Consider the following 22,720-nt stretch of genomic DNA (forward strand, 5'->3'; position numbering starts at 1 on the left):
ATGAAATCTCTCGCTCCATCCCTTCTCCCCTCCTTAACTTCCATCTTCAACCGCTCACTCTCCACTGGTTCCTTCCCCTCTGCCTTCAAACATGCCCATGTCTCTCCCATCCTAAAAAAACCCTCTCTTGACCCCACCTCACCTTCTAGTTATCGTCCCATATCCCTCCTACCATTCCTTTCCAAACTCCTTGAACGAGTTGTCTACACGCGCTGCCTAGAATTCCTCAACAACAACTCTCTCCTCGACCCCCTCCAGTCTGGCTTCCGTCCCCTTCATTCCATGGAAACTGCGCTCTCAAAGGTCACCAATGACCTCCTGCTTGCCAAATCCAACGGCTCATACTCTGTCCTAATCCTCCTCGACCTCTCAGCTGCCTTTGACACTGTGGACCACCCCCTTCTCCTCAACACGTTATCTGACCTTGGCTTCACTGACTCCGTCCTCTCCTGGTTCTCCTCTTATCTCTCCGGTCGTTCTTTCTCAGTCTCTTTTGCAGGCTCCTCCTCCCCCTCCCATCCTCTTACTGTGGGGGTTCCCCAAGGTTCAGTGCTTGGTCCCCTTCTGTTCTCAATCTACACTCACTCCCTTGGTGACCTCATTCGCTCCCACGACTTCAACTATCATCTCTACGCTGATGACACCCAGATCTACATCTCTGCCCCTGCTCTCTCCCCCTCCCTCCAGGCTCGCATCTCCTCCTGCCTTCAGGACATCTCCATCTGGATGTCCGCCCGCCACCTAAAGCTCAACATGTCGAAGACTGAGCTCCTTGTCTTCCCTCCCAAACCTTGTCCTCTCCCTAACTTTCCCATCTCTGTTGACGGCACTACCATCCTTCCCGTCTCACAAGCCCGCAACCTCGGTGTCATCCTCGACTCCGCTCTCTCATTCACCCCTCACATCCAAGCCGTCACCAAAACCTGCCGGTCTCAGCTCCGCAACATTGCCAAGATCCGCCCTTTCCTCTCCATCCAAACTGCTACCCTGCTCATTCAAGCTCTCATCCTATCCCGTCTGGACTACTGCACTAGCCTTCTCTCTGATCTCCCATCCTCGTGTCTCTCTCCACTTCAATCCATACTTCATGCTGCTGCCCGGATTATCTTTGTCCAGAAACGCTCTGGACATATTACTCCCCTCCTCAAAAACCTCCAATGGCTACCGATCAATCTGCGCATCAAGCAGAAACTCCTCACCCTGGGCTTCAAGGCTCTCCATCACCTCGCCCCCTCCTACCTCACCTCCCTTCTCTCCTTCTACTGCCCAGCCCGCACCCTCCGCTCCTCCACCACTAATCTCCTCACTGTACCTCGCTCTCGCCTGTCCCGCCATCGACCCCCGGCCCACGTCATCCCCCGGGCCTGGAATGCCCTCCCTCTGCCCATCCGCCAAGCTAGCTCTCTTCCTCCCTTCAAGGCCCTGCTGAGAGCTCACCTCCTCCAGGAGGCCTTCCCAGACTGAGCCCCTTCTTTCCTCTCCCCTCGTCCCCCTCTCCATCCCCCCGTCTTACCTCCTTCCCTTCCCCACAGCACCTGTATATATGTATATATGGTTGTACATATTTATTACTCTATTTATTTATTTATTTATTTTACTTGTACATTTCTATCCTACTTATTTTATTTTGTTGGTATGTTTGGTTCTGTTCTCTGTCTCCCCCTTTTAGACTGTGAGCCCACTGTTGGGTAGGGACTGTCTCTATGTGATGCCAATTTGTACTTCCCAAGCGCTTAGTACAGTGCTCTGCACATAGTAAGCGCTCAATAAATACGATTGATTGATTGATTGATTGATTGAGACCAAAAAGGGCATGATGACTTTAGAAAATTGGAGGATGTCAAAAGATCACAGGTCTCTGTGGGGGAACAGAACAAATTTGCAGAGATGGGGTTTGTGGGAGAGAAGGCAAGTGAGAAGGCTGTGGTTGGATAGGGAAGTGGATGGGCAACCCTTGAAGGTTTAGGAGGAGTGGAGAGATGTGGACTGAATGGTTTTGTCTCCTACCTACCCCAACATCTGCCCTGTTGGCTATCCTGTTTTGCCTGTCCCGACTTCCGCTTACTGACCACAATCTTCTCTTGCCTGTAGTCTGTCCTGACCTCTCTCATTTTGCCTAAAATCAGCTCCTTTTGGGCAGGTATCATGTATTGTATTCTCCCAAGCATTTACTATGGTGCTCTGCACACAGTAAGCACTAGATAAATGCCACTGATTAATTGACTGAATCAGCCCAGACCCCTGCCCCCACATAACTGTGGCATTTGTTGAGTGCTTACCATGTGTTGAGCACTGCTCTAGGCTCTGAGTAGAGACAAGTTTAACAGGTCAGAGTCCCTGCCCCACAAGGGGCTCACAGCTCAAGTAGGAGGTGTGAACAGACACTGAGTCCCCATTTCACAGGTAAGAAAATTGAGGTCCAGAGAAGTTAAGTAACTTGCCCAAGATCACACAGCAGGCAACAAGGGGCGGAGGCGAGATTAGAACACGAGTCCCCTGACTCCCGGATCCATGCTCTTTCCACTAGGCTACCCTGCCCCTCTGGGCCCCTGCACAGGCTGCCCCTACCCTTTGCTCTGGCCACTGGGCTCCACCACTGCTTCATTATCCAGCTCCAAATAAAGTCTGGAACCTAACAAAACACTCCCCTCAAGGCACAATGGGATCCCGGCTCTTCAGCCCCCACTGTCATTGTCCACAGACTCTTCAAACAGCTATTCGGGATGCCAGGGATGCAGCCCGGGTATCTTACCACTGAGCGGGTATCATACCTTCCTTTTGCTTGCCGCAATAACAGCAGGAAGCCACCGGCTTTCTCTGGTGTCCATCAAGAGGAAAATAACATCATGGCCCTCGATGAGCCTCTCCAGTTGCTCCACATCCTTCCGAGCCTGCTCCACGGTTACGTTGGAGAAGTTCACAGGGTGCCCCGGCATGGGAATGCTCATGTTAAAGCCTCTGGCATTCTGGGGGAAAACACAAATGTTGACAATGGAGGCAAAATCAAGTTCCGCTCTGACTGCAAAATCATACTCCTCACGGTTCCCTCAATGCCTCAGCAAGTAAATCGTCCTGAGAAAAGAAAAAAAGCCGACTTGGAACAAAGACGAACAATGGAGTAAATGGACGCCTAGTTACAGATTCAGAAGTGTCCAATTGCTATTGAAATGGGGAAAATAGGAAATTCCCCCTGGGGAGGAAGAGGTTAGGGTTCGAGTGGGGGGAGTCCAGCTATTCAGAAGGTCTCTTTTCTTTCTACTCTCCCTCCCACCCTCAAGTGTGATGAGTAAAGATATAAGATCACGGTGGGTCAAGTTCCCTTCTAAAGCAGAACACTCCTAATTATGTCTAACGCAGGAACCAAAACAAGGCAGTGCACTACAAGAAGACAGTGGACCTCTCCTATGGCCCAGAGAGGACAAAGCATGCTCAACTACTAACAACCCTGGCCATAAAGGAAGGGCAATTCATTAGCGTAATCACCAGTAGTGAAGTAAACTGAAGAAAGGTTTCTCGCCTCAAACTCTGTTTCTAATCTCAGGTATTCTGAAAAGGTACATGAGTGACTACACTAATGAGGGAAAAGGAATGACACAGAGGCAATGTGTGAAAGAATCAGGCAATAATTGCAGTGCCAGAAGCAAATGAAGTATTCCTAAAAATCCCTATTGTAACAGCTAAATTACCGCAGGAAGGAGCTGTCATTTATACATAAATCCTATGGACGCCCATGGAAAGAAAGGTCACCATTCAGGACTGGCACCCTTCATTCTCAAGTCTCGGTCAATTCAGGTTCCTTTAAAAAGCCGTCTGAATGAGGCTGATTGCTTGGCACCCATTTCAGTTTGTTGCATGGTGCTCACGAGCACATATGGAAGCCCTCACCCTTAATGGCACCTACATTAAACTAAACTCTGAGATGGAGTTTGGTACCTCTACGAATGGGGAAAGCTGTCAACAGTGGTAGAGCAAACCCCCAGGGCTGATGGAGAGAGAAGTCCTAAATAAATACTGTTGACTGACTGACTTAAAAAACTGCCCAGTTCCTGCTAACACACAACTGCTTTCTGTAACTCTCTGGGACGAGCATTACTGAAGATTATACTGAATGTTGCTGGTCTCATGTCAGGTTTTGACCGAGAGGACAATCAATCAATCGTATTTATTAAGTGCTTACTGGGTGCAGAGCACTGTACTGAGCCCTTGGCAGAGTACACTATAACAGAATGGGTAGACACGTTCCCTGCCCACTTGGAGCTAGGACAGCTTCAGGACCTATGATTGTAAATTGAATTCAGAGGCCCAAAGTGGAGTAGGTCGACAAAAGTCCATCGATCAATTACGTGGCAGGCGGCGGTGCATCAATTGCTGCACTTAATGCTTGGGAGAGGACAGCAGAATTAGAGGAAGACATGATTCCTTAAACTCAAGAAGCTTACAATCTAGCAGGGGAGACAGATACTAAAATCAATTACAGGTAGGAAGAAGTAATAGAGTAGGCAGAGATGAACACAAGTCAGGGGGTGTCGTGAGTACTTAAGTGCTTAGGTAGTACGGAAGTGCTGAAATGTCAGTTGGAGGATATCAACTGGAGAGACTAGAAAAAAGGCAGGGAAAGTCTCCTGGAGATGGGATTTCAGAAGAGCTTTGAAGATGGGGAGAGCGGTAGTCAACTAGATGTGTCATTCATTCAATCGTATTTATTGAACACTTACTGTATGCAGAGCACTGTACTAAGCACTTGAGAGAGTACAATACAAGAAACAGACACTTTCCCTGGCTACAATGAGCTTAGAGTCTAGAGGGGGAAACAGACATTAATATAAATAAATAAATTACAGATAGGTACATAAATGCTATGGGGTTGGGAGAGGGGATGAATGAAGGGATCAAGTCAGGGCAATGCAGAAGGGGGTGGGAGAAGAGGAAAGGGGGGGGCTTAGGGAAGGCCTCTTGGAGGAGATGTGCCTTCAATAAGGCTTTGAAGGTGGGGAGAGTCATTGTCGGATTTGATGAAGCAGGGCATTTCAGGCAGCTCCTCTGTGTGTGCAGAGAGCTGTATTAAGCATTCCTGCTTCAAATAAGCCAGACTAAAGTTCTCCCTATCTGCAAAGTCCCTCTGAAAACCCACCAACTCCAGAAAGTTTTCCCTAATTAAACTCCACCTTCCCAGGTCATGAACATCCAGTAGTCACCTGTTTAAAAAAGCACAGCATTTATGCCAATTATCAACCTAATTCATACTTATCTACTTTGCTATCAACAGCCACAGCATTTGCAAAGGCCTTGTGTGTCAGTCCCCACCTGAACCACTCGCCCCATCTTTAAAGCTCTACTGAATTCCTATCCCTGACCTAGATTGTGAGCTCGCTGTGGGCAGGGAATGTGTTTGATGTTATACTGTACTCTCCCAAGTGCTTAGTACAGTGCTTTGCACACAGTAAGTGCTCAATACGATTAATAATGATAACCTCCTCCAGGAAGCCTTCCTTCACTAACCTCTCACCTCTCCATCCTATTCTCCCTTCCTTCTGAATCAAGTATACATTTGAATCTGTACTCCATAAGTACTCTGATGCTCACCCCCAGCCCCACGGCACTTATGTGCAAATCCTTATACTCTGCCACTTCGCTTAGCTGTAATTTATATCGCTGTCTGTCTCACCCACTAAACTAAGTTCCTTGTGGGGAAAGAACATGTCCACCAACAATACTGTACTGTACTCTCCCAAGTGTTTGGAAAAGTGCTCTGCATACAATAAGCATTCCATAAATACCATTGATGGATTGAACTGTGAACTCCTCCATGCCTCTTCCTCAATTGTACTCACCCTAGCCCTTAGTACAGTGCTCTGAACCCAGAGGGTGCTCAATAAATTCAACTGATTGGGCTGGAGCGTCCCTGGGGATATTTCAAAGTAATCTAGGGGGTTGGCCATTATGACAGACTGGAATATGACTGGAATGCCCTCCCTCCACACATCCGCCAAGCTAGCTCTCTTCCTCCCTTCAAAGCCCTACTGAGAGCTCACCTCCTCCAGGAGGCCTTCCCAGACTAAGCCCCCTTTTCCCTCTCCTCCTCCCCATCCCCCCGGCCCTACCTCCTTCCCCTCCCCAAAGCACTTGTATATATATCTGTACAGATTTATTACTCTATTTATTTTACTTGTACATACTTACTATTCTATTTTGTTAATGATGTGCATATAGCTTTAATTCTATTTGTTCTGATGATTTTAACACCTGTCTACATGTTTTGTTTTGTTGTCTGTCTCCCCCTTCTAGACTGTGAGCCCATTGTTGGGTAGGTACCGTCTCAATATGTTGCCGACTTGTATTTCCCAAGCGCTTAGTACAGTGCTCTGCACACAGTAAGTGCTCAATAAATACGATTGAATGAATGACAGACAATAGGGACAGAAATAAAAAAGCAGAGGAGGTGATAAGAGAGTACCTGCCTTAAGCTGTTTAGTCTTCTCACCAGTTCACCAAGCTGGTGAGTATCTTTACGTGTGTGGCAATGCAAGTGGGTGAAAGTGTTTCTGTGAGAGGGGAAGCATTTTAAGAACAGTGTCATACATAGTAAGCACTTAAATACCATAATAAATAAATAATAAAAATGGATAAGGAATGTTAAAAACAAGCTGGGGAAAGTAACATCTAGTCAGACCCATGCAGAGAGCAATAAATTAAAAAAACTAAAACTGCCAGATGGATGAAAACCAATTCCTCAAAATCTGTTAAAAAGATTTTCAAAAAATAGATTTCCCAACTCTTATATTGTACTCTTCCAGGTGCTTAGTAGAGTGCACTGCACACAATATGCACTCAATATATACGACTGATTGACTGCAGTGGTCCATTCCAGGATATGAATCGAAAGCGCTGTATTTGGTTGCTTCCCCTATCTGCAATTTATTTTAGTGTCTGCCTCCATGGCTAGGTTGTAAGCTCCCTGAGGGCAGGAATCATGTCTACTTACTCTATTACACTAAGCACTATACATCCCATTGTTTGATTGATGCAGTATGGAATAAAACGCCTACACTGTCCCAGTGGCATTCCCCGATTCATTCCCGAACCTTCCCAAGGCTCAGGCATTTGTCTGCTTATTACTGATTTATTTATTCACTTATGTCTTATTTACACATAACAGTTCTGTCCTGGATATAAAAAAAAAGTCTCAAGTGACAGTAGTTGACTTTAATAGCCTAACAAGAAATTAGACTATCCCATGGCTAGGCACAGACTCCTCGAATAACAGACTCCCAAATACACGTAGCTGTAACTCTGGCGCCAAGTCTGACCTAGATCAAGAAACTTATTAAGGACATTAGATTCATAATCTCTCTTTTACTAACTGGTCTCAAGAAAATTGGCAAGGTCTTTGAAGGAAATAATTAGAATAATTAGTTTCTTAGAATCTGATGACTTAATAAATGAGTCAACACTCATGGAAAATGGAATTAGACCAAAGAACAATTTGATGGCTATATCTGCCCAGGGGAAAACCAATCCTCGTTTAAAAGAAAAATCTCAACCCACCATTCTCAATGGTCCAAACAGAACCAGCCTCATTTAAAACAAAAAAAAAAAGGAAAGGGGAAGGTTGTGACTATAATAAAACTCTATACAACCTTAGTTGCATTCTTTGAAACATCATGTCATAACATAATGTCCGCTGAATCACCGTATCGTCCTTCTCCCTAATGTGCCATCTTTGCATATGGATCCGTACGCTTGTCTTGTCTTATGCTGTCGAGTCATCTCCGACCCATAGCGATGCCATGGACGCGTATTTCCCAGAATGTCCCACTTCCATCTGCAATCATTCTGGTAGTGTACCCTTGTGGGCACTGGGTATTCACCCCACCCTCGGACCCTCAGCACTTTGTACAAATCCATAATTTATTTATATTGATGTCTGTCTTCCCCTATAGACTCTATGCTTGTTGTGCACAGGGAACATGTCTACCAACTCTGTTGTATTGTATTTTCCCAAGTGCTTAGTACAGTGCTCTGAACACAGTAAGCATGCAATAAATACCAGTGACTGATCATCCATGCGGGTTGACAACTGGATCCCCAACAGCCCAGTTATCAATCATATTTATTGAGCACTTACTGTGCGCAGAGCACTGTACTAAGCACTTGGGAGAGTACAAGACAACAATATAACAGACACATTCCTTGCCTACAATGAGCTTACAGTTGGGAGCAGGGGGGGAACTGTGGAGACAGACATTAATATGAATAAATAAATTACAGATATGTACATAAGTGTTGTGGGGCTGGGGGGAAGCAGGGAATAAAGGGAACAAATCAGGGTGACACAGAAGGGAGTGCGAGAAAAGGAAACGAGGGCTTATTGAGGTGGGTTCTTCAAAAAGACTCTGAAGATGGGGAGAGTAATTGTCTGTCGGATATGAAGAGGAAGGGGGTTCCAAGACAGAGGCAGGATGTGAGCAAGAGGTCAGTGACAAGATAGGCAAGACTGAGGAACTGTAAGGAGGTTGGCATTTAGAGGAGTGAGGTGTGCAGGCTGGGTTATAGCAGGAGACTAGCAAGGTAAGGTAGGAGGGGGCAAAGTGATTGAGTATTTTAAAGCCGATGGTAAGGAGTTTCTGTTTGATTTGGAGGTGGCTGGGCAACCACAGGAGGTTCTTGAAGGGTGGGGAAACAGGGACTAAATGGTTTTGTAGAAAAATGATCTGGGCAGCAGAGTGAAGTATGGACTGGAGTGGGGAGCAGGGAGGTCAGCAAGGAGGCTGATACAGTATCAAAATGGGATAGGATAAGTGCTTGGATTACCGTAATAGTAGTTTGGATGGAGAGGAAAGGGTGGATTATAACTGTGTTATGAAGGCTGAACCGACAATATTTAGGGACAGATTGAATGTATGTGTTGAATGAGACACAGGAGTTAAGGATAACGCCAAGGTTACGGGCTTGTGAGACAGGAAAGATGATGGAGCTGTCTACAGTGATGGGAAAGTCAAGGGGAATACAGAGTTTGGGTGGGACGACAGGAGATCTGTTTTGGACATGCTAAGTTTGAGGTGACGGCGGGACATCCAAGTAGAGATATCTTGAAGGCAGGAGGAAATGCGAGACTACAGAAACAGAGAGAGATCGGGGGAGATGGAAATTTGGGAATCACCTACATAGAGATGGTAGTTGAAGCCAGGGAGCGAATTAGTTTTGTGGAGTGAAGGGGAAGAAAGCCAGATTGGAGGGGGTCAAGGAGAGAATTGGAGAGGAACTTGAGACAGCAGGTGCAGACATCTCACTCAAGGAGTCTGAAGAGGAATGGTAGGAGGGAGATAGAGAGATACCTGGAAGGAGCCGTGGAGTCGAGGGAGGGTTTTTTTAGGATAGAGGAGACATAAGTATATTTGAAAGCAGTGAGGCAGAAGCCATTGGATGGAGATCAAATAAATAGCCTTTCACTGAGCACATACTGTCTGCCAACTGCCATATTAAGCACTTGGGGGAGTACAGAGTTTAAAAAACACAATCACTGCCCTCAAGGAGCTTCCAGACTAGCGGTGACCCTTTATCCTGCCCAAATTTAGGAGCAAATAGGGTTTTGGGTCCTCTTTGAGATTGGGAACCTTGCAGCACCACTACCAGGTGGGAGACAGCCTAAAGTTCATCCATCACCCATCCGATACTGGCGCAACAAGAGACCCCGTGTCAACCTTCCCGAGGCATAAACGGCCAAGTTCCCTGGAAATGATATATCGATCAATCACGAGTAATCGCTGAGCACCTACTGTGGAGAGAGAACTGTATTAGACCCTTCGGAGAGTACGATAGAAAGAACAGACATGATCCTTGCTCTCAGGATGCTTGCAAGCTGGTGAGGGAGATGGACACCAAAGTACATTCCAGACATGAGGAAGTATTAGCGTATAAAGATATGCACATGACAGCTATGGGGATTGTGAGTACTTAAGTGGAGAGTACTGATGAGAGAATACGGGGATATAAAGTGGGGAGATTAGAAATTATTCAAGGAAGGACTCCTGGAAGAGATACGACTTTGGAAGGACTTTGAAGGTGGGAAGAGCTGTGGTCTGTCAGATATGAAGGGGCAAGGAGCTCCATGTAGGGCAGAAATATATCGCCACTGACTACATTTTTAGTCTTCTTCAGTTATGCGAGGTTTGCCTGTGGTTCTTTTTGTTGGGGTTCAGACAGCTAGGCTGAAACCCGTTTGTCTGAGAGCCTATAAGCTATGGGTTTTGAATTTTTTTTGGTCCTGGAAGAATGTATTCTCGGGGGTGATTAGATGAGGAGTTGGATCTGACTGACATTTCCTTTCCATCTCATCCTGGCTCCTCCTGTCCTCTTCAGAAAGGAAACATCACAAACCATGCAATGCTTTTGTTTTGTTCTTTCTACATTCAGAAAGTAACCATCTTTCTGCTCTGAAACACTATAGCTAGTTATCTACTGAGGGCAGGTGGCAATTTATTTCAAAACAAAAAAGTGAGCTAATCACTTGTCAACCAAGAATTTGCAATAGAGGTCCCTTCTTTGAACTTCCTAATTTTGTATGACTTCTTCTAGGAAGAATTTGCTGGGTCCTATGGTGCTTCTAACTTTCTGAGAAGACCTTCTGACATTCCTCGACCTCTGGGCAAGGCCAGACTGTCTGGTCCACCGGGATAGCTGGAAAAGCCCAGTGAGCCTCTCCTGGCTGAGTTTAGTGCTGAGAGACTTCTTACTTAGAGCAAGCAAGGAGCCACTTGGCACTAGACATGAACAGCTTGGAGAGAGACCAGATGCCTGGAGCCACAATAATGAAAACACTGAAAGGTAGAGGAAATAAAAGATATAAAATAAGTATTCCCCTCATCCAAACCAGCAGGACTGGACACAGCTAAGTGAGCCCCATGTGGGACAGGGACTGCATCTGATCTGACTGCATCACATCCTATTTACCCCAGCGATTAGCACACAACATGTGTTTAACAAATGCCATTATGATTATTACTCTCACTGAAGGCTGGGCCAGGAAACTGGCCATCCTTTTTCAGCCTCTGATGTTGGGTGACTAGTCTCGGGGGCAACTCTAGGGTAGGGCTAGTGGTTCAGACCACCACAGATATTTCCTGGGGCACAATCAAGAACTATACTCGCCAGCTCTTTGAGCTCTTCACTTTTCCTTGCTGCACTGTAAATCACCTAGTTGAGGCGTTGGGTCTAGCCAGGCAAATACATGCACAGCATCATAAAGTCACACGGATACAGCCCTGGAAAAGAGGTATTATTTATAAATCCAAGAGTCACTCCAATTTATGCCGTCTTGGATATGTTTGCTGGTGCTCTGGAATACAATTGTAATTATGGTATTTATTGAGCTCTTACTATGTGCCAAACACTGGGGTAGCTACAAGACGAGCAGGTCAGACACTGTCCCTGTCCCACACAGGCCTCACAAGCTAAGATCAAGACAGAGCAGGTATCTTATCTCCAGTTTACAGATGAAAAAACTGAGGCAGGAGGAGGTTAAATGATGCCCAAGGTCAAACAGCAATGAGCGCAGGGGCAGAGCTGGGATTGGAACCTGAGCCTCCTGTCTCCCAAATCCCACACTCCTCCCAACGGGCACGTTATTTAGCTTCACTTACCACACCTGGGAATATTTTCTGGAGTCTATTTGCTGCGGCCAGGGCCTTGGGCTTTCCACCACCAAGACAATCTTCAAATTCATACAGAGGCTGCCTTACAGGATTAGAGTAGGAGATCTTGGCATTGTCCACAAAGGTGATGTGCCTGACTCCCCAGCCCTACACAGAAGCAAGAAATCAGAACTGATTATTTTAACCAACATTTTACGTCCAGTCCATCAATGGTGTTCATACTGAGTGCTTGCTGTGTATAGAGCACTATACCAAGCCCTTGGGAGAGTAATAATGTGTCCACATGTTTTGTTTTGTTGTCTGTCTCCCCCTTCTTAACCATGAGTCCGCTGTTGGGTAGGGACCGTCTCTATACCTCACCTCCCTTCTCTCCTTCTACAGCCCAGCCTGCACCCTCTGCTCCTCTGCCGCTAATCTCCTCACCGCGCCTCGTTCTCGCCTGTCCCGCCGTCGACCCTCGGCCACGTCATCCCCCTGGCCTGGAATGCCCTCCCTCCGCACATCTGCTAAGCTACCTCTCTTCCTCCCTTCAAGGCCCTACTGAGAGCTCACCTCCTCCAGGAGGCCTTCCCAGACTGAGCCCCCTCCTTCCTCTCCCCCTCCTCCCCCTCTCCAAGACTGAACTCCTTGCCTTCCCTCCCAAACCCTGCCCTCTCCCTGACTTTCCCATCACTGTTGACGGCACTACCATCCTTCCTGTCTCACAAGCCCGCAACCTTGGTGTCATCCTCGGCTCCGCTCTCTCGTTCACCCCTCACATCCAAGCCGTCACCAAAACCTGCCGGTCTCAGCTCCACAACATTGCCAAGATCCACCCTTTCCTCTCCATCGAAACCGCTACCCTGCTCGTTCAAGCTCTCATCCTATCCCGTCTGGACTACTGTATCAGCCTCCTCTCCGATCTCCCATCCTCTTGTCTCTCCCCACTTCAATCCATACTTCACGCCACTGCCCGGATTGTCTTTGTGCAGAAATGCTCTGGACATGTTACTCCCCTCCTCAAAAATCTCCAGTGGCTACCAATCAACCTACGCATCAGGCAGAAATTCCTCACCCTCGGCTTCAAGGCTCTCTATCACCTCGCTCCCTCCTACCTCACCTCCCTTCTCTCCTTCTACAGCCCAGCCCACACCCTCCGCTCCTCTGCCGCTTATCTCCTCACCATGCCTGTCCCGCCATCGACCCCCGGCCCATGTCATCCCCCTGGCCTGGAATGCCCTCCCTCTGCCCATCCGCCAAGCTAGCTCTCTTCCTCCCTTCAAGGCCCTACTGAGAGCTCACCTCCTCCAGGAGGCCTTCCCACACTGAGCCCCCTCCTTCCTCTCCCCCTCCTCCCCCTCTCTATTCCCCCCACCTTATCTCCTTCCCTTCCCCACAGCACCTGTATATATGTACATATGTTTGTACGTATTTATTACTCTATTTGTTTATTTATTTTACTTGTACATATCTATTCTATTTATTTTATTTTATTAATATGTTTGGTTTTGTTCTCTGTCTCCCCCTTCTAGACTGTGAGCCCACTGTTGGGTTGGGACCGTCTCTATATGTTGCCAACTTGTACTTCCCAAGCGCTTAATACAGTGCTCTGCACACAGTAAGCGCTCAATAAATACGATTGACTGACTGACTATATGTTGCCAACTTGTAATTCCCAAGTGCTTAGTACGGTGCTCTGAACACAGTAAGCGCTCAATAAATATGACAATGAATGAATGAATGAATAATAACAACAATGGTATTTGGGTTAAGCGCTTATTATGTGCAAAGCACTGTTCTAAGCGCTGTGGGGAATACAAGGTGATCAGGTTGTCTCACGTGGGGCTCGCAATCTTAATCCTCATTTTACAGATGAGGCAAATGAGGCCCAGTGAAGTTAAGTGACTTGCCCAAAGTTACACAGCTGACATGCGGTGGCGTAGCTGGGATTAGGACCCATGACCTCTGACTCTGATTCCCAAGCCCATGCTCTTTCCACTGAGCCACGCTGCTTCTCCTGAGCCACACTGCTTCTAGGAAAACAAGAGAGTTGGTAGACTTGATCCCTTCCCTCAGGGTGATTATCGTCTAGTCGGGGAGGCAGACATTAAAATAAATGACAGATAGGGAAAGTGGCAGAATATCAGGATCTGTACCTAAGTGCACTGGGGCTGGGGGTGGGGCAAGTGTTAAAGTGCTTCAGAGGTCCAGACCCAAGTACACAGGCAATTCAGAAGGCAGGGAAATGTACAAATGGCTTTACTTAAAAGCCACTCTGGGCTTATAATGCCCCTACATATTTTGACATCTGTATACGAAACAAGAGAGCTTCAGTCACCCCAACCGTGTAAAAATGTTCATAATTTGACAGTTCGGCTTAAACTGCAGGTGCTGTTCATTTGCAATAAGGAGCTTGATCCTTGCAGCCTTTGAAGTTTCTAACTAACGGTAAGCTAAGCACTTCGGGAGGAGCTTCAACTCTTTCTGATCTCAGGTGGACCATTTAAAACATAGCTTCATTCTGGGTCTACTCACTGAAGCAGGGCAATGAGGCGTCTCGGGTTTCTGTGGCATTTTGTCAAGCCCTTTGGCAGCATGAAGCACTACTATATCAACTAAACAGTCCCTCCTAGTGATGTGATGAACATCATTCAGTGCTCAGCCTATCCCAAGGTAGGAACGTCACGTACATGGTGTAGTGGATAGAGCAAGGGCCCAGGAGTCAGGTCATGGGTTCTAATCCTGGCTCCGCCACTTGTCTGCTGTGTGACCTTCGACAAGTCACTTCAGTTCTCTAGGCCTCAGTTTCCTCAGCTGTAAAATGAGGAGACTGTGAGCCCCACGTGGGACAGGGACCCGATTTGCTTGTTTCCACCCCAGCGATTTGTATAGTGCCTGGCACATAGTAAGCACTAAACAAATACTATTATTATTATTACAAGTGAATAGGGCTCTGTTCCCTTATTAGTACCTTTTGATTCCCATGGGCTACCCCATGGTTTGAATGACCAATGTAGAAAAAGAAATCCCCTCAAAAGAGATCCAATACCCTAATCCTAAAGTGACATAGTTGAGGTGAGAAGCAGCATGGCTCTGTGGAAAGAGCACAGGCTTGGGAGTCAGAGGTCATGGGTTCTAATCCTGGCTCCACCAATTGTCAGCTGTGTGATCTTGGGCAAGTCACTTCACTTCTCTGGGCCTCAGTTACCTCATCTGTAAAATGGGGATTAAGACTCTGAGCCCCCCCATGGGACAACTTGATCACCTTGTAACCTCCCCAGCACTTAAAACAGTGCTTTGCACATAGTAAGCGCTTAGTAAATGCCATTATTATTATTATTATTACTATTATTACAGTTACCCATCAGCTCAGGGCCTCTCCCTGGGCCACCCAGCTAAACATGCTGCTCTGGCTGAGCTTGCAGGCCAGGTGAGTGATACCGCCTGCTCACCCCCCAACCCACTCCCCAGTTCTGGGGGTTCCTTAGCTCCCTCCCCCTGCTCCCTAATCACTGAAGCATATTGGGTGGTGCCGTGTTTTGTTTCTTCCTTTAACCTTTAATTCTAACTCAGAGGCCCTCTGTAGCAGTGGCCGCCACCCAACCCCTGCCTCTCCCCCATCTGTTTCTCATTTGCTGGCTGTACCAGGAACAAAGACATCGATGAAATCAAGGCATGCAGCAGGCCCTTCTCAGGCTGCCACCGCCCTTCACCCCACCCCAATCCAACTACGACCCTGTCCCGGAAGCTCAAGCCAAGAGAGAGAAGCCAGCAAGTGGGAAACAAGGCAGCAACTGTCGTAGGACTGCTAGGCTCAATTAGAAGTTAAGGAAAGAACCAAAAAACTGCCACAGAGCAACAGTTGAGCACTTTATGGAGTGGGCAGGGTGGGGGCACTGAAAAGCAGCCAGGGGCCGGGGAGGGGCGAGTGGGGGCAAGAAGAGGAGAGAGCAGGGAGGAAGCAGCAATTGAACTTAACCTTGGGAGGGAGCTTATCATTCCTGGGGCACATCAGCATTGCCGCACGTATTGTGGGGTGCTTGAAATCTCAAATACACCTGTAAGTAGCTGGTTGCTTGCTTAACGACAGTAACAGAAACAGTGAAGTTTCCCTCGGGGTGAACACAAGGGAATACAACTTCAGAGGAGGACGGGTTCAATTTCCATTGGCCACTTTGCACTTACCATTAAAGTTCTAGCTACAGTGCAGCCCAGTGTACCAGCTCCTAGTAGCAGGCACTTAACAGACACGACTTTATCCAGGTCCAAAGTTGGTACCAAGCGCCAGCACATCAGTTTAAGATTAAGATCCACTGAGGACTCCGCTAACCTAAAAAAGGATAATAGCCTCACAGTCACTAGGATACTTTTCCATACCCAGGTGAATCCCTACTGAGCCCCAGGAGGGGCTATTTACACAGGAGTCATGCTCGACCTACCTTTTAGGATCCATACATTCACTCAGATTCACCATCCTGGGGCCCATGCTTCCTTTCTGGTTTTTTTCCCACCCAACAGCTTTTGGGCAGTCTACACAAAGAAAACACAACAAAACCAATCAATCATAGAGGGGAATAACATTGTTAAAGGTGCATTTTCCCAGAGAAAAATTCCCAAGATCAGCAAGGGTACTCAGACTCAAATACAATTCACACATTTCCTCTTTTCTCATTATTACACTTGCTAAGCGCTTACTGTGTGCCATGCACGATACTAAGCATGAGGGTAGATACAAGATAATCAGGTCCCACCTGGGGCTCAGTCTAAGTAGGAGGGGAAAGCGAGTATTGAATCCCCATTTGCTAGATGAAGTTAAGTGACATGCCCAAGGTCACACAGCAGGTGAACAGTGGAGCCGGGATTAGAACCCAGGTCCTCTGGCTCTCAGGGCCATGCTCTTTCCACTAGGCCTTGCTGCTTCTCTTTGTGGGGTTTAGCCTGGTCAACTCCCACGCATCCTGACTGTGCCCTCTCACTGTAGCCACTCTGTGGAGAATCAAATCGCAACCCCGAATGCCGCTGTGTCACAGAACCTAAACGGTGAGCTGGGTAGCCAATTTGAAAAACTGGATCTCTCAAAGTCTCTTTAGAAGCCAATTTGCGCTGCTTTGCTTGGCTGTACAATGTCCTAGCATGATGCTCAAGAAAAATTAATGGTTTTGTTCAGTGCCATTTTAGGCCCAGCTGTGGCCAGCTATATTGCTGTTGTTCCAGTTCAGGAACTGGAAAGATACCATTGAAATACACTTTTGGCTGGGCTTCCACTTGGACACATCACTTCAGATCCAATTCTGGTTTAGAAAATAAAATTGTAGTTTCCACCGGCTTCAGAACCAACTTTCCAATCACATATAGTCAGACTCCCTGTACTACAGAATAGCCACAGTCTATTTCAGTGATCCAAGGCTGACAAATATTTAAAGCACTACATTTGGCCTAGCAGAAATGCTCATCTTATGGAAAAGCGTGGAGATAAATGTACATGGATTTGATATCTCAAGGATCTGTCCAGAACAGAGACTATTAATGGTGTTAGGGCTGCTTTAAAATCTATATTCAAATTGACCTGCTATAGAACAGTGCTTTGCACATAGTAAGCACTTAACAAATGCCATTATTATTACGTATCTGAAGTAAGGATTTAAGACAATTAAGGTTCAGCCGATAGACCATATTCAGTAGGGTGCAATTTTACAATGGGCCAGCAGAGGGTGCACAGTGAAAACCAAACACTAAAGGCAGAAAAGGGATGGGAAGTGTTCAGGCACGTGAATCCAAACATCAAGCTCATTTACTCATTTTGATTGAACAGGTAAGCAGACAACCGGAGATCTGAACTGATCCTTCTGGACTGATGTCCCTCACACCCTGCAGGGTCCGATCTCTGAAGCAAAGAACTTCAACTGTCTGGAAGTGGCCACCCCTGTTGCTCTGCAGGGCATATTTTAAGACCCTCGTAAACGCCGAGAATGTGAACTCATTAACAGGGCCAAAGGTATCGCTGCAATCAGTGAGTCCTGTTGCTTTCTGCACAGCAGAAATGTCATCCCATCATCTGTTCTACCTTTTTCCACTCCCCAGTTGTAAGTGCACAAAGAACACTTTGGAGGAAAATAGTTTGAAGTACAATTCTGAGAGTTACCAGGTCTTGTAAGCTGGAGTATCGTGTAGAAACACACTCTTGTGGTTATGTGGTGATTAAAGATGTAGCGTGCATTAATAATTCATACTTCTCTTTAGTGGAAGACATCCTGCATGTGAACTTGTGAATAAAGACTTTGTGGTTAATCTAAGAAAAAAAATCTGCCTAATGATTATTTTCTTCATTATCTAAGGAAGATAACCTTTTTTTCCTTTGTTGTCCTCTGAATAATTGAAAATGTTCTTTGCTCACAGGAGCCATTTGTATCAGCAGAGACCAACGGTTTCCATTTTCTTTCATCTCTGTTGCCATTTTGGAGGAAATAGAGCAGTTAAGCGGCTCAAATTTCTGTTTAATGACAATGCCAAGCCCATTGTCAGGCTGGTAAATTACCTGGGCTAAATGCCATCTGTGGAAGCTTCACTTCAAAGATGATGCTATGGGTGATGTCCCTCACACCCTGCAAGGTCCGATCTCTGAAGCAAAGAACTTCAACTGTCAGGATGTGGCTACTCCTGTTGTTACAAAATAAAAAGATTATCCTACAAAATTCCCACTAACTCGAGCAGGACAGAATAATTTGGCAATTGACTTAAAAGCACTCAGAAACAGACAGCCTTTTGGAGACTTGAAATACAACTGCATGTGTTTTCTTCTAGTAAATTACAGAGGAACAATATCAGGACTGGGATTTCTTCCTACATTCATTTCACCTAACTCTAATCGCACTGTAAATAAATGAAACTCTATACCAACTTGATGCTTTATGAGAATAATGAGCCCAAAATTGAACAAAAGCCCAAGATATCATCAGTTCTTCAGATTCCTCCCCCAATTATATATTCTTTTGCTAAAATGGCACCTCAAAGTGCTTAGGCACCACAGTGACAGGTGGTCTAGAAATAACAGACAGATTTCTATTCATAATCAAATGAGATGGTTTGCTCCTGCATTTAAATTATATAATCCTTAAACAAGAATAAGTATACACATATTGAAATTGTCTTCTTTGAATAGTTGTGTTAAAAATAAAGTCTCCACATAAGAAGTTATTTACCTCCAAGTCTGTGGGTCCTAAAAGAGGAAAATACAATAGGAAAAAGAAACAAAGTTCAACCTGTAGCCAATCACCGAACCAGGGTCCTCAAATACTTCACTGTGGCTAAATGTTTTAAAAATTGGGCTAATGATACTGGATGGTTTAAAATTTCAAGGAGTCAGGGAAAAGACCTGGAACACTGAAAAAATCAAAACTTAAACAGACCACTGATATTATCCATCCTCCCCCTGCACTGACTATGCACTCGGCTGTGTATGCCTTAAGCCCTTGGATACTCACCCCACCCCGACTACACTTGTGCACCTATCCTTATTCTCTATTCCTCCATCTGCAATTTATTTTAATATCTCCCCCCACAGTAAGCACTCAATACCATAATTATTACCATTAATAATAATAATAATTTGGTATTAAGCACTTACTATGTGCCAAGCACTGTACTAATCACTGGGGTAGATATGAGATAATCGAGTCCCAAGGGAGAATAGGCACTGAATTTCCATTTTGCAGATGAGGGAACGGAGGCACGGAGAAGTGACTTGCCCAAGGTCACACGGCAGACAAGCGGCAGAGCCGGCATTAGAACCCAGGTCCTCTGACCTTCAGGCCCATACTCTTTCTATTAGGCCATGTTGCTTCCCTGACTGATTGATTGATTATGCTCTACTATTTCCCCTAGCTGTCATTTTTTAATCTTTGTCTCCCCCTCTAGCCTATAAGCTCTCTGTGGGTAGGGGACGTGTTTACCAACGCTGCTCTACTGTATTCTCCCAAGCACTTAGTACAGTGCTCTGCACGTAATAAGATGCTCAATAAATTGACTGAACTCTGCCATTTCCCCTACCTGTAGTTTTTTAAACGTCTGTCTCCCTCAGTAGACTGCGTGCTCTTTGTGGGCTGGGATCATGTCTATCAACTCTACTGTACTGAATTTTCCCAAGCGCTTACTCCAGTGCTTGAAGTGCTCAGTGAACACCAATGACTGATTGATGATCGTTTCGTTGGTGATGACCCCAAAACTGTACGGTGGCTGCACTCGCAAACTATTGCTCTGGTTGTGCAGCCCCGACCACAGTGGTAGTAAGAGTGACTGTGAGCGCTGCCGCCATGGCCACAGTTGACCACGTCCATCGTGCTGAGAGAAACCACAACTTGCCCCCACAGCTGCCATGTGGCAGCACTAGGAGCAGATAGCCGTGCACTGGGCCAACCGCCCCCACGGCTAAGACCACTCAGTATCACCCTGAGCATGGGCACGGCTGTTTTCAGTGTCTCTAGCCCATAGTCAGAGCAGGCGTGGCAATAGTGGGGCTGAAAGCAGCCATGCCTAGGCGGCAACGAAAAGTCACATGCGTAACCACGCTGGGGCGCTGGGGCCCGGCCCAAAAGACGGGGCCCCGATCAAGCCTGGGTACCACGGCAATCATCCCGCTCTTTCCAGCCTGGCCTTCACTCGAAACCAGAGATTTTGAAAGTTGATTTTTGTTTTCTTAATTCTTTTAAAGCAAGTTTTAAGGTGCTTTCTCTCACTTTTAGCAAAAACGGGAAAGAATACCGACAGTTGAAAAAGAAATGCGAGGGTGTCTGGCTAAGAGTCATCTGTATGTCTCAGACTCCCCACAGTGAAAAGTCAGGATAGGGTGGTAACTGGTGCTCTGGACACACACACATGCACGCAAGCGTGCGCACACACACGGACACACATACACGATACCATTTGTGTGCTGCCAGGACCAGTAAATTCCGCAAGGGCCATCCTGGATACTGAGTTAAATTGCAGGGATCATAAACTCCAACTGTGACCTGTGAACGAAACAGACAGGCTGGACATTTCAGATTCACATTAATTGCTAATGCAGAGAAACAGTGAGACACAGCCGGTGTGCTGTGGCAGAGAATGATGTGTAAAATTCAGCCAATCCTGAAAATTGTGGACTCACTTATGTGAGATGAGGGCTGCAAAAACTTTACCTGCCATCAATATCTAAATTAGCCACATCTATCAATATCACTCACTCCCCAATCTCCATCCTGACTGCATATACTCCTGACCTCCTCTTCATCTCACTAGGCTCAGAGAAATGATCTGCCTGTGGAAAGGAGATGCTGAGTCTCCCTATGCCACTAGACATACATAGGGTCCGGTGGAAATCGAACAACAACAAAAAACCCCAACGATAATAGGAAAGAGAAGCAGAATCTATTAAGATTCATCAAGGACCCTTGCTTTCTTTTAGGCTCTGATCTAGTGAGCACATTCCTTTTAGCCTGTATAGTTGACCCTTTATTCCAAGGACGAGACCCTTTTCGTAATATTAATAATAATAATACTGGTATTTGTTTAGCGCTTCCTTTGTGCCAAGCACTGTACTAAGCACTGGAAGACATACAGGATAATCAGATCAGACACAGACGCTGTCCCACATGGTACTCCAAGTCTAAGTGGGAGGGAGAATAGGTATTGAATCCCCATTTTACATACAAGGAAACTAAGGCACAGAGAAGGTAAGTGCCATACCCAAGGTCAGAAAAGTGGCAGAGCTGGGATCAGAACCGGCCTGAGAAGCAGCGTGGCCTAGTGGAACAATCATGGGCTTGGAAGTCAGAGGACCTGAGTTCTAATCCCAGCTCTGCCATATATCTGCTGTGTGACTGTGGGCAAGTTACTTAACTTATCGGTGCCTCAATTACCTCATCTGCAAAATGGGGATTAAGACTGTGAGCCCCATGTGGGGCAGGGACTGCATCCAATCCGAATATCTTTTATCTACTCAAGTGCTTCATACAATGCCTGGCACATAGTAAGCACTTAAATACCATGGAGAAAAAAAAAAAGAAAACCAAGGTCCTCTGACTCCCAGCTCTGTGTTCTTTCCCCTAGGCCACCCTGCTTCTCTTTTATTTGTTTTTCTCTACCACATGCCTGGGCCTAACACTGCCAGGGTCAAGTACACATGTCATGGCTTCTGTAAGAATTGCTGGCATTTGCCAGAAGTCTTAGTCCCCCAAAGTGGAACACCATATGTTTCCTCTTAACCCTACTTCTTAAGCAGCCCAAGCAGAAGGAAATCCCATCCGTAGTCCTCTTCATCCATTGATATGCCTTTTCATTTGGGAGGCACAATCCAGCTAGGACTGATTGCCAGGGATCAATCAACTGTATTTATTGAGCGCTTACTGTGTGCAGGGCACTGTACTAAGTGCTTGAGAGAGTACAATATAACAAAATAGACAAAATAACACCCTGCCCAAAACGAGCTTACAGACTAGAGGGGGAGGTGGACATTAATGTGAACAATGGATAGGTACATAAGTGCTGTGAGGCTGGGAGAGGGGAGATGCATAAAGGGAGCAAGTCAGGGTGATGCAGAAGGGAGTGGAAGAAAAGGAAAAGAGGACCTAGTCAAGGAAGGCCTCTTGGAGGATAAGTGCCTTCAATAAGGCTTTGAAGGGAGGGAGAGTCATTGTCTGTCGGATATGAGTGGGAAGGCGTTCCTGACCGGAGTCAGGATGTGGGCGAGAGGTCGGCGGTGAAATAGATGAGATCAAGGTACAGAGAGTAGGTTGGCATCTGAGGAGCGGACTGTGCGGGTTGGGTTGTAGTAGGAGCCAGTTGGAGGGTTAAGGTGATTTACCACTTTAAAGCCGACAGTAAGGAGTTTCTGTTTGGTGAGGAGATGGATAGCTACAACTGGAGGTTAATGAGTAGTGGGAAAACACGGTCTGAACGTTTTTGTAGAAAAATTATCTGGGCAGCATAATAGTAATGATGGTATTTGTTAAGCGCTTACCATGTGCAAAGCACTGTTCTAAGCGCTGGGGGATACAAGGTGATCAGGCTGTCCCACGTGGGGCTCACAATCTTAATCCCCATTTTACAGATGAGGG

The 22,720-nt window shown here is 46.3% G+C and overlaps 1 protein-coding gene across 5 annotated transcripts in view; it reads right to left on the reverse strand.

Moving 5' to 3' along the window:
- Positions 1-22,720, reverse strand: part of ATG7 (autophagy related 7) — a 281,509-nt gene that overhangs the window by 227,626 nt on the left and 31,163 nt on the right. For all 5 annotated transcript variants that reach the window (XM_038772324.1, XM_038772323.1, XM_038772325.1 and 2 more), the window contains 6 exons: positions 20,547-20,635; positions 18,166-18,287; positions 16,070-16,160; positions 15,816-15,960; positions 11,640-11,798; positions 2,772-2,966 (listed from right to left, as the gene is read on the reverse strand). In XM_038772324.1, coding sequence (XP_038628252.1) covers positions 2,772-2,966; positions 11,640-11,798; positions 15,816-15,960; positions 16,070-16,160; positions 18,166-18,287; positions 20,547-20,635 — 801 coding nt within the window. The remainder of the gene's footprint in view (positions 1-2,771; positions 2,967-11,639; positions 11,799-15,815; positions 15,961-16,069; positions 16,161-18,165; positions 18,288-20,546; positions 20,636-22,720) is intronic.

Source organism: Tachyglossus aculeatus, chromosome X1 (genome assembly GCF_015852505.1).
Source record: "Tachyglossus aculeatus isolate mTacAcu1 chromosome X1, mTacAcu1.pri, whole genome shotgun sequence".
Classification (NCBI taxonomy): Eukaryota; Metazoa; Chordata; class Mammalia; order Monotremata; family Tachyglossidae; genus Tachyglossus; species Tachyglossus aculeatus.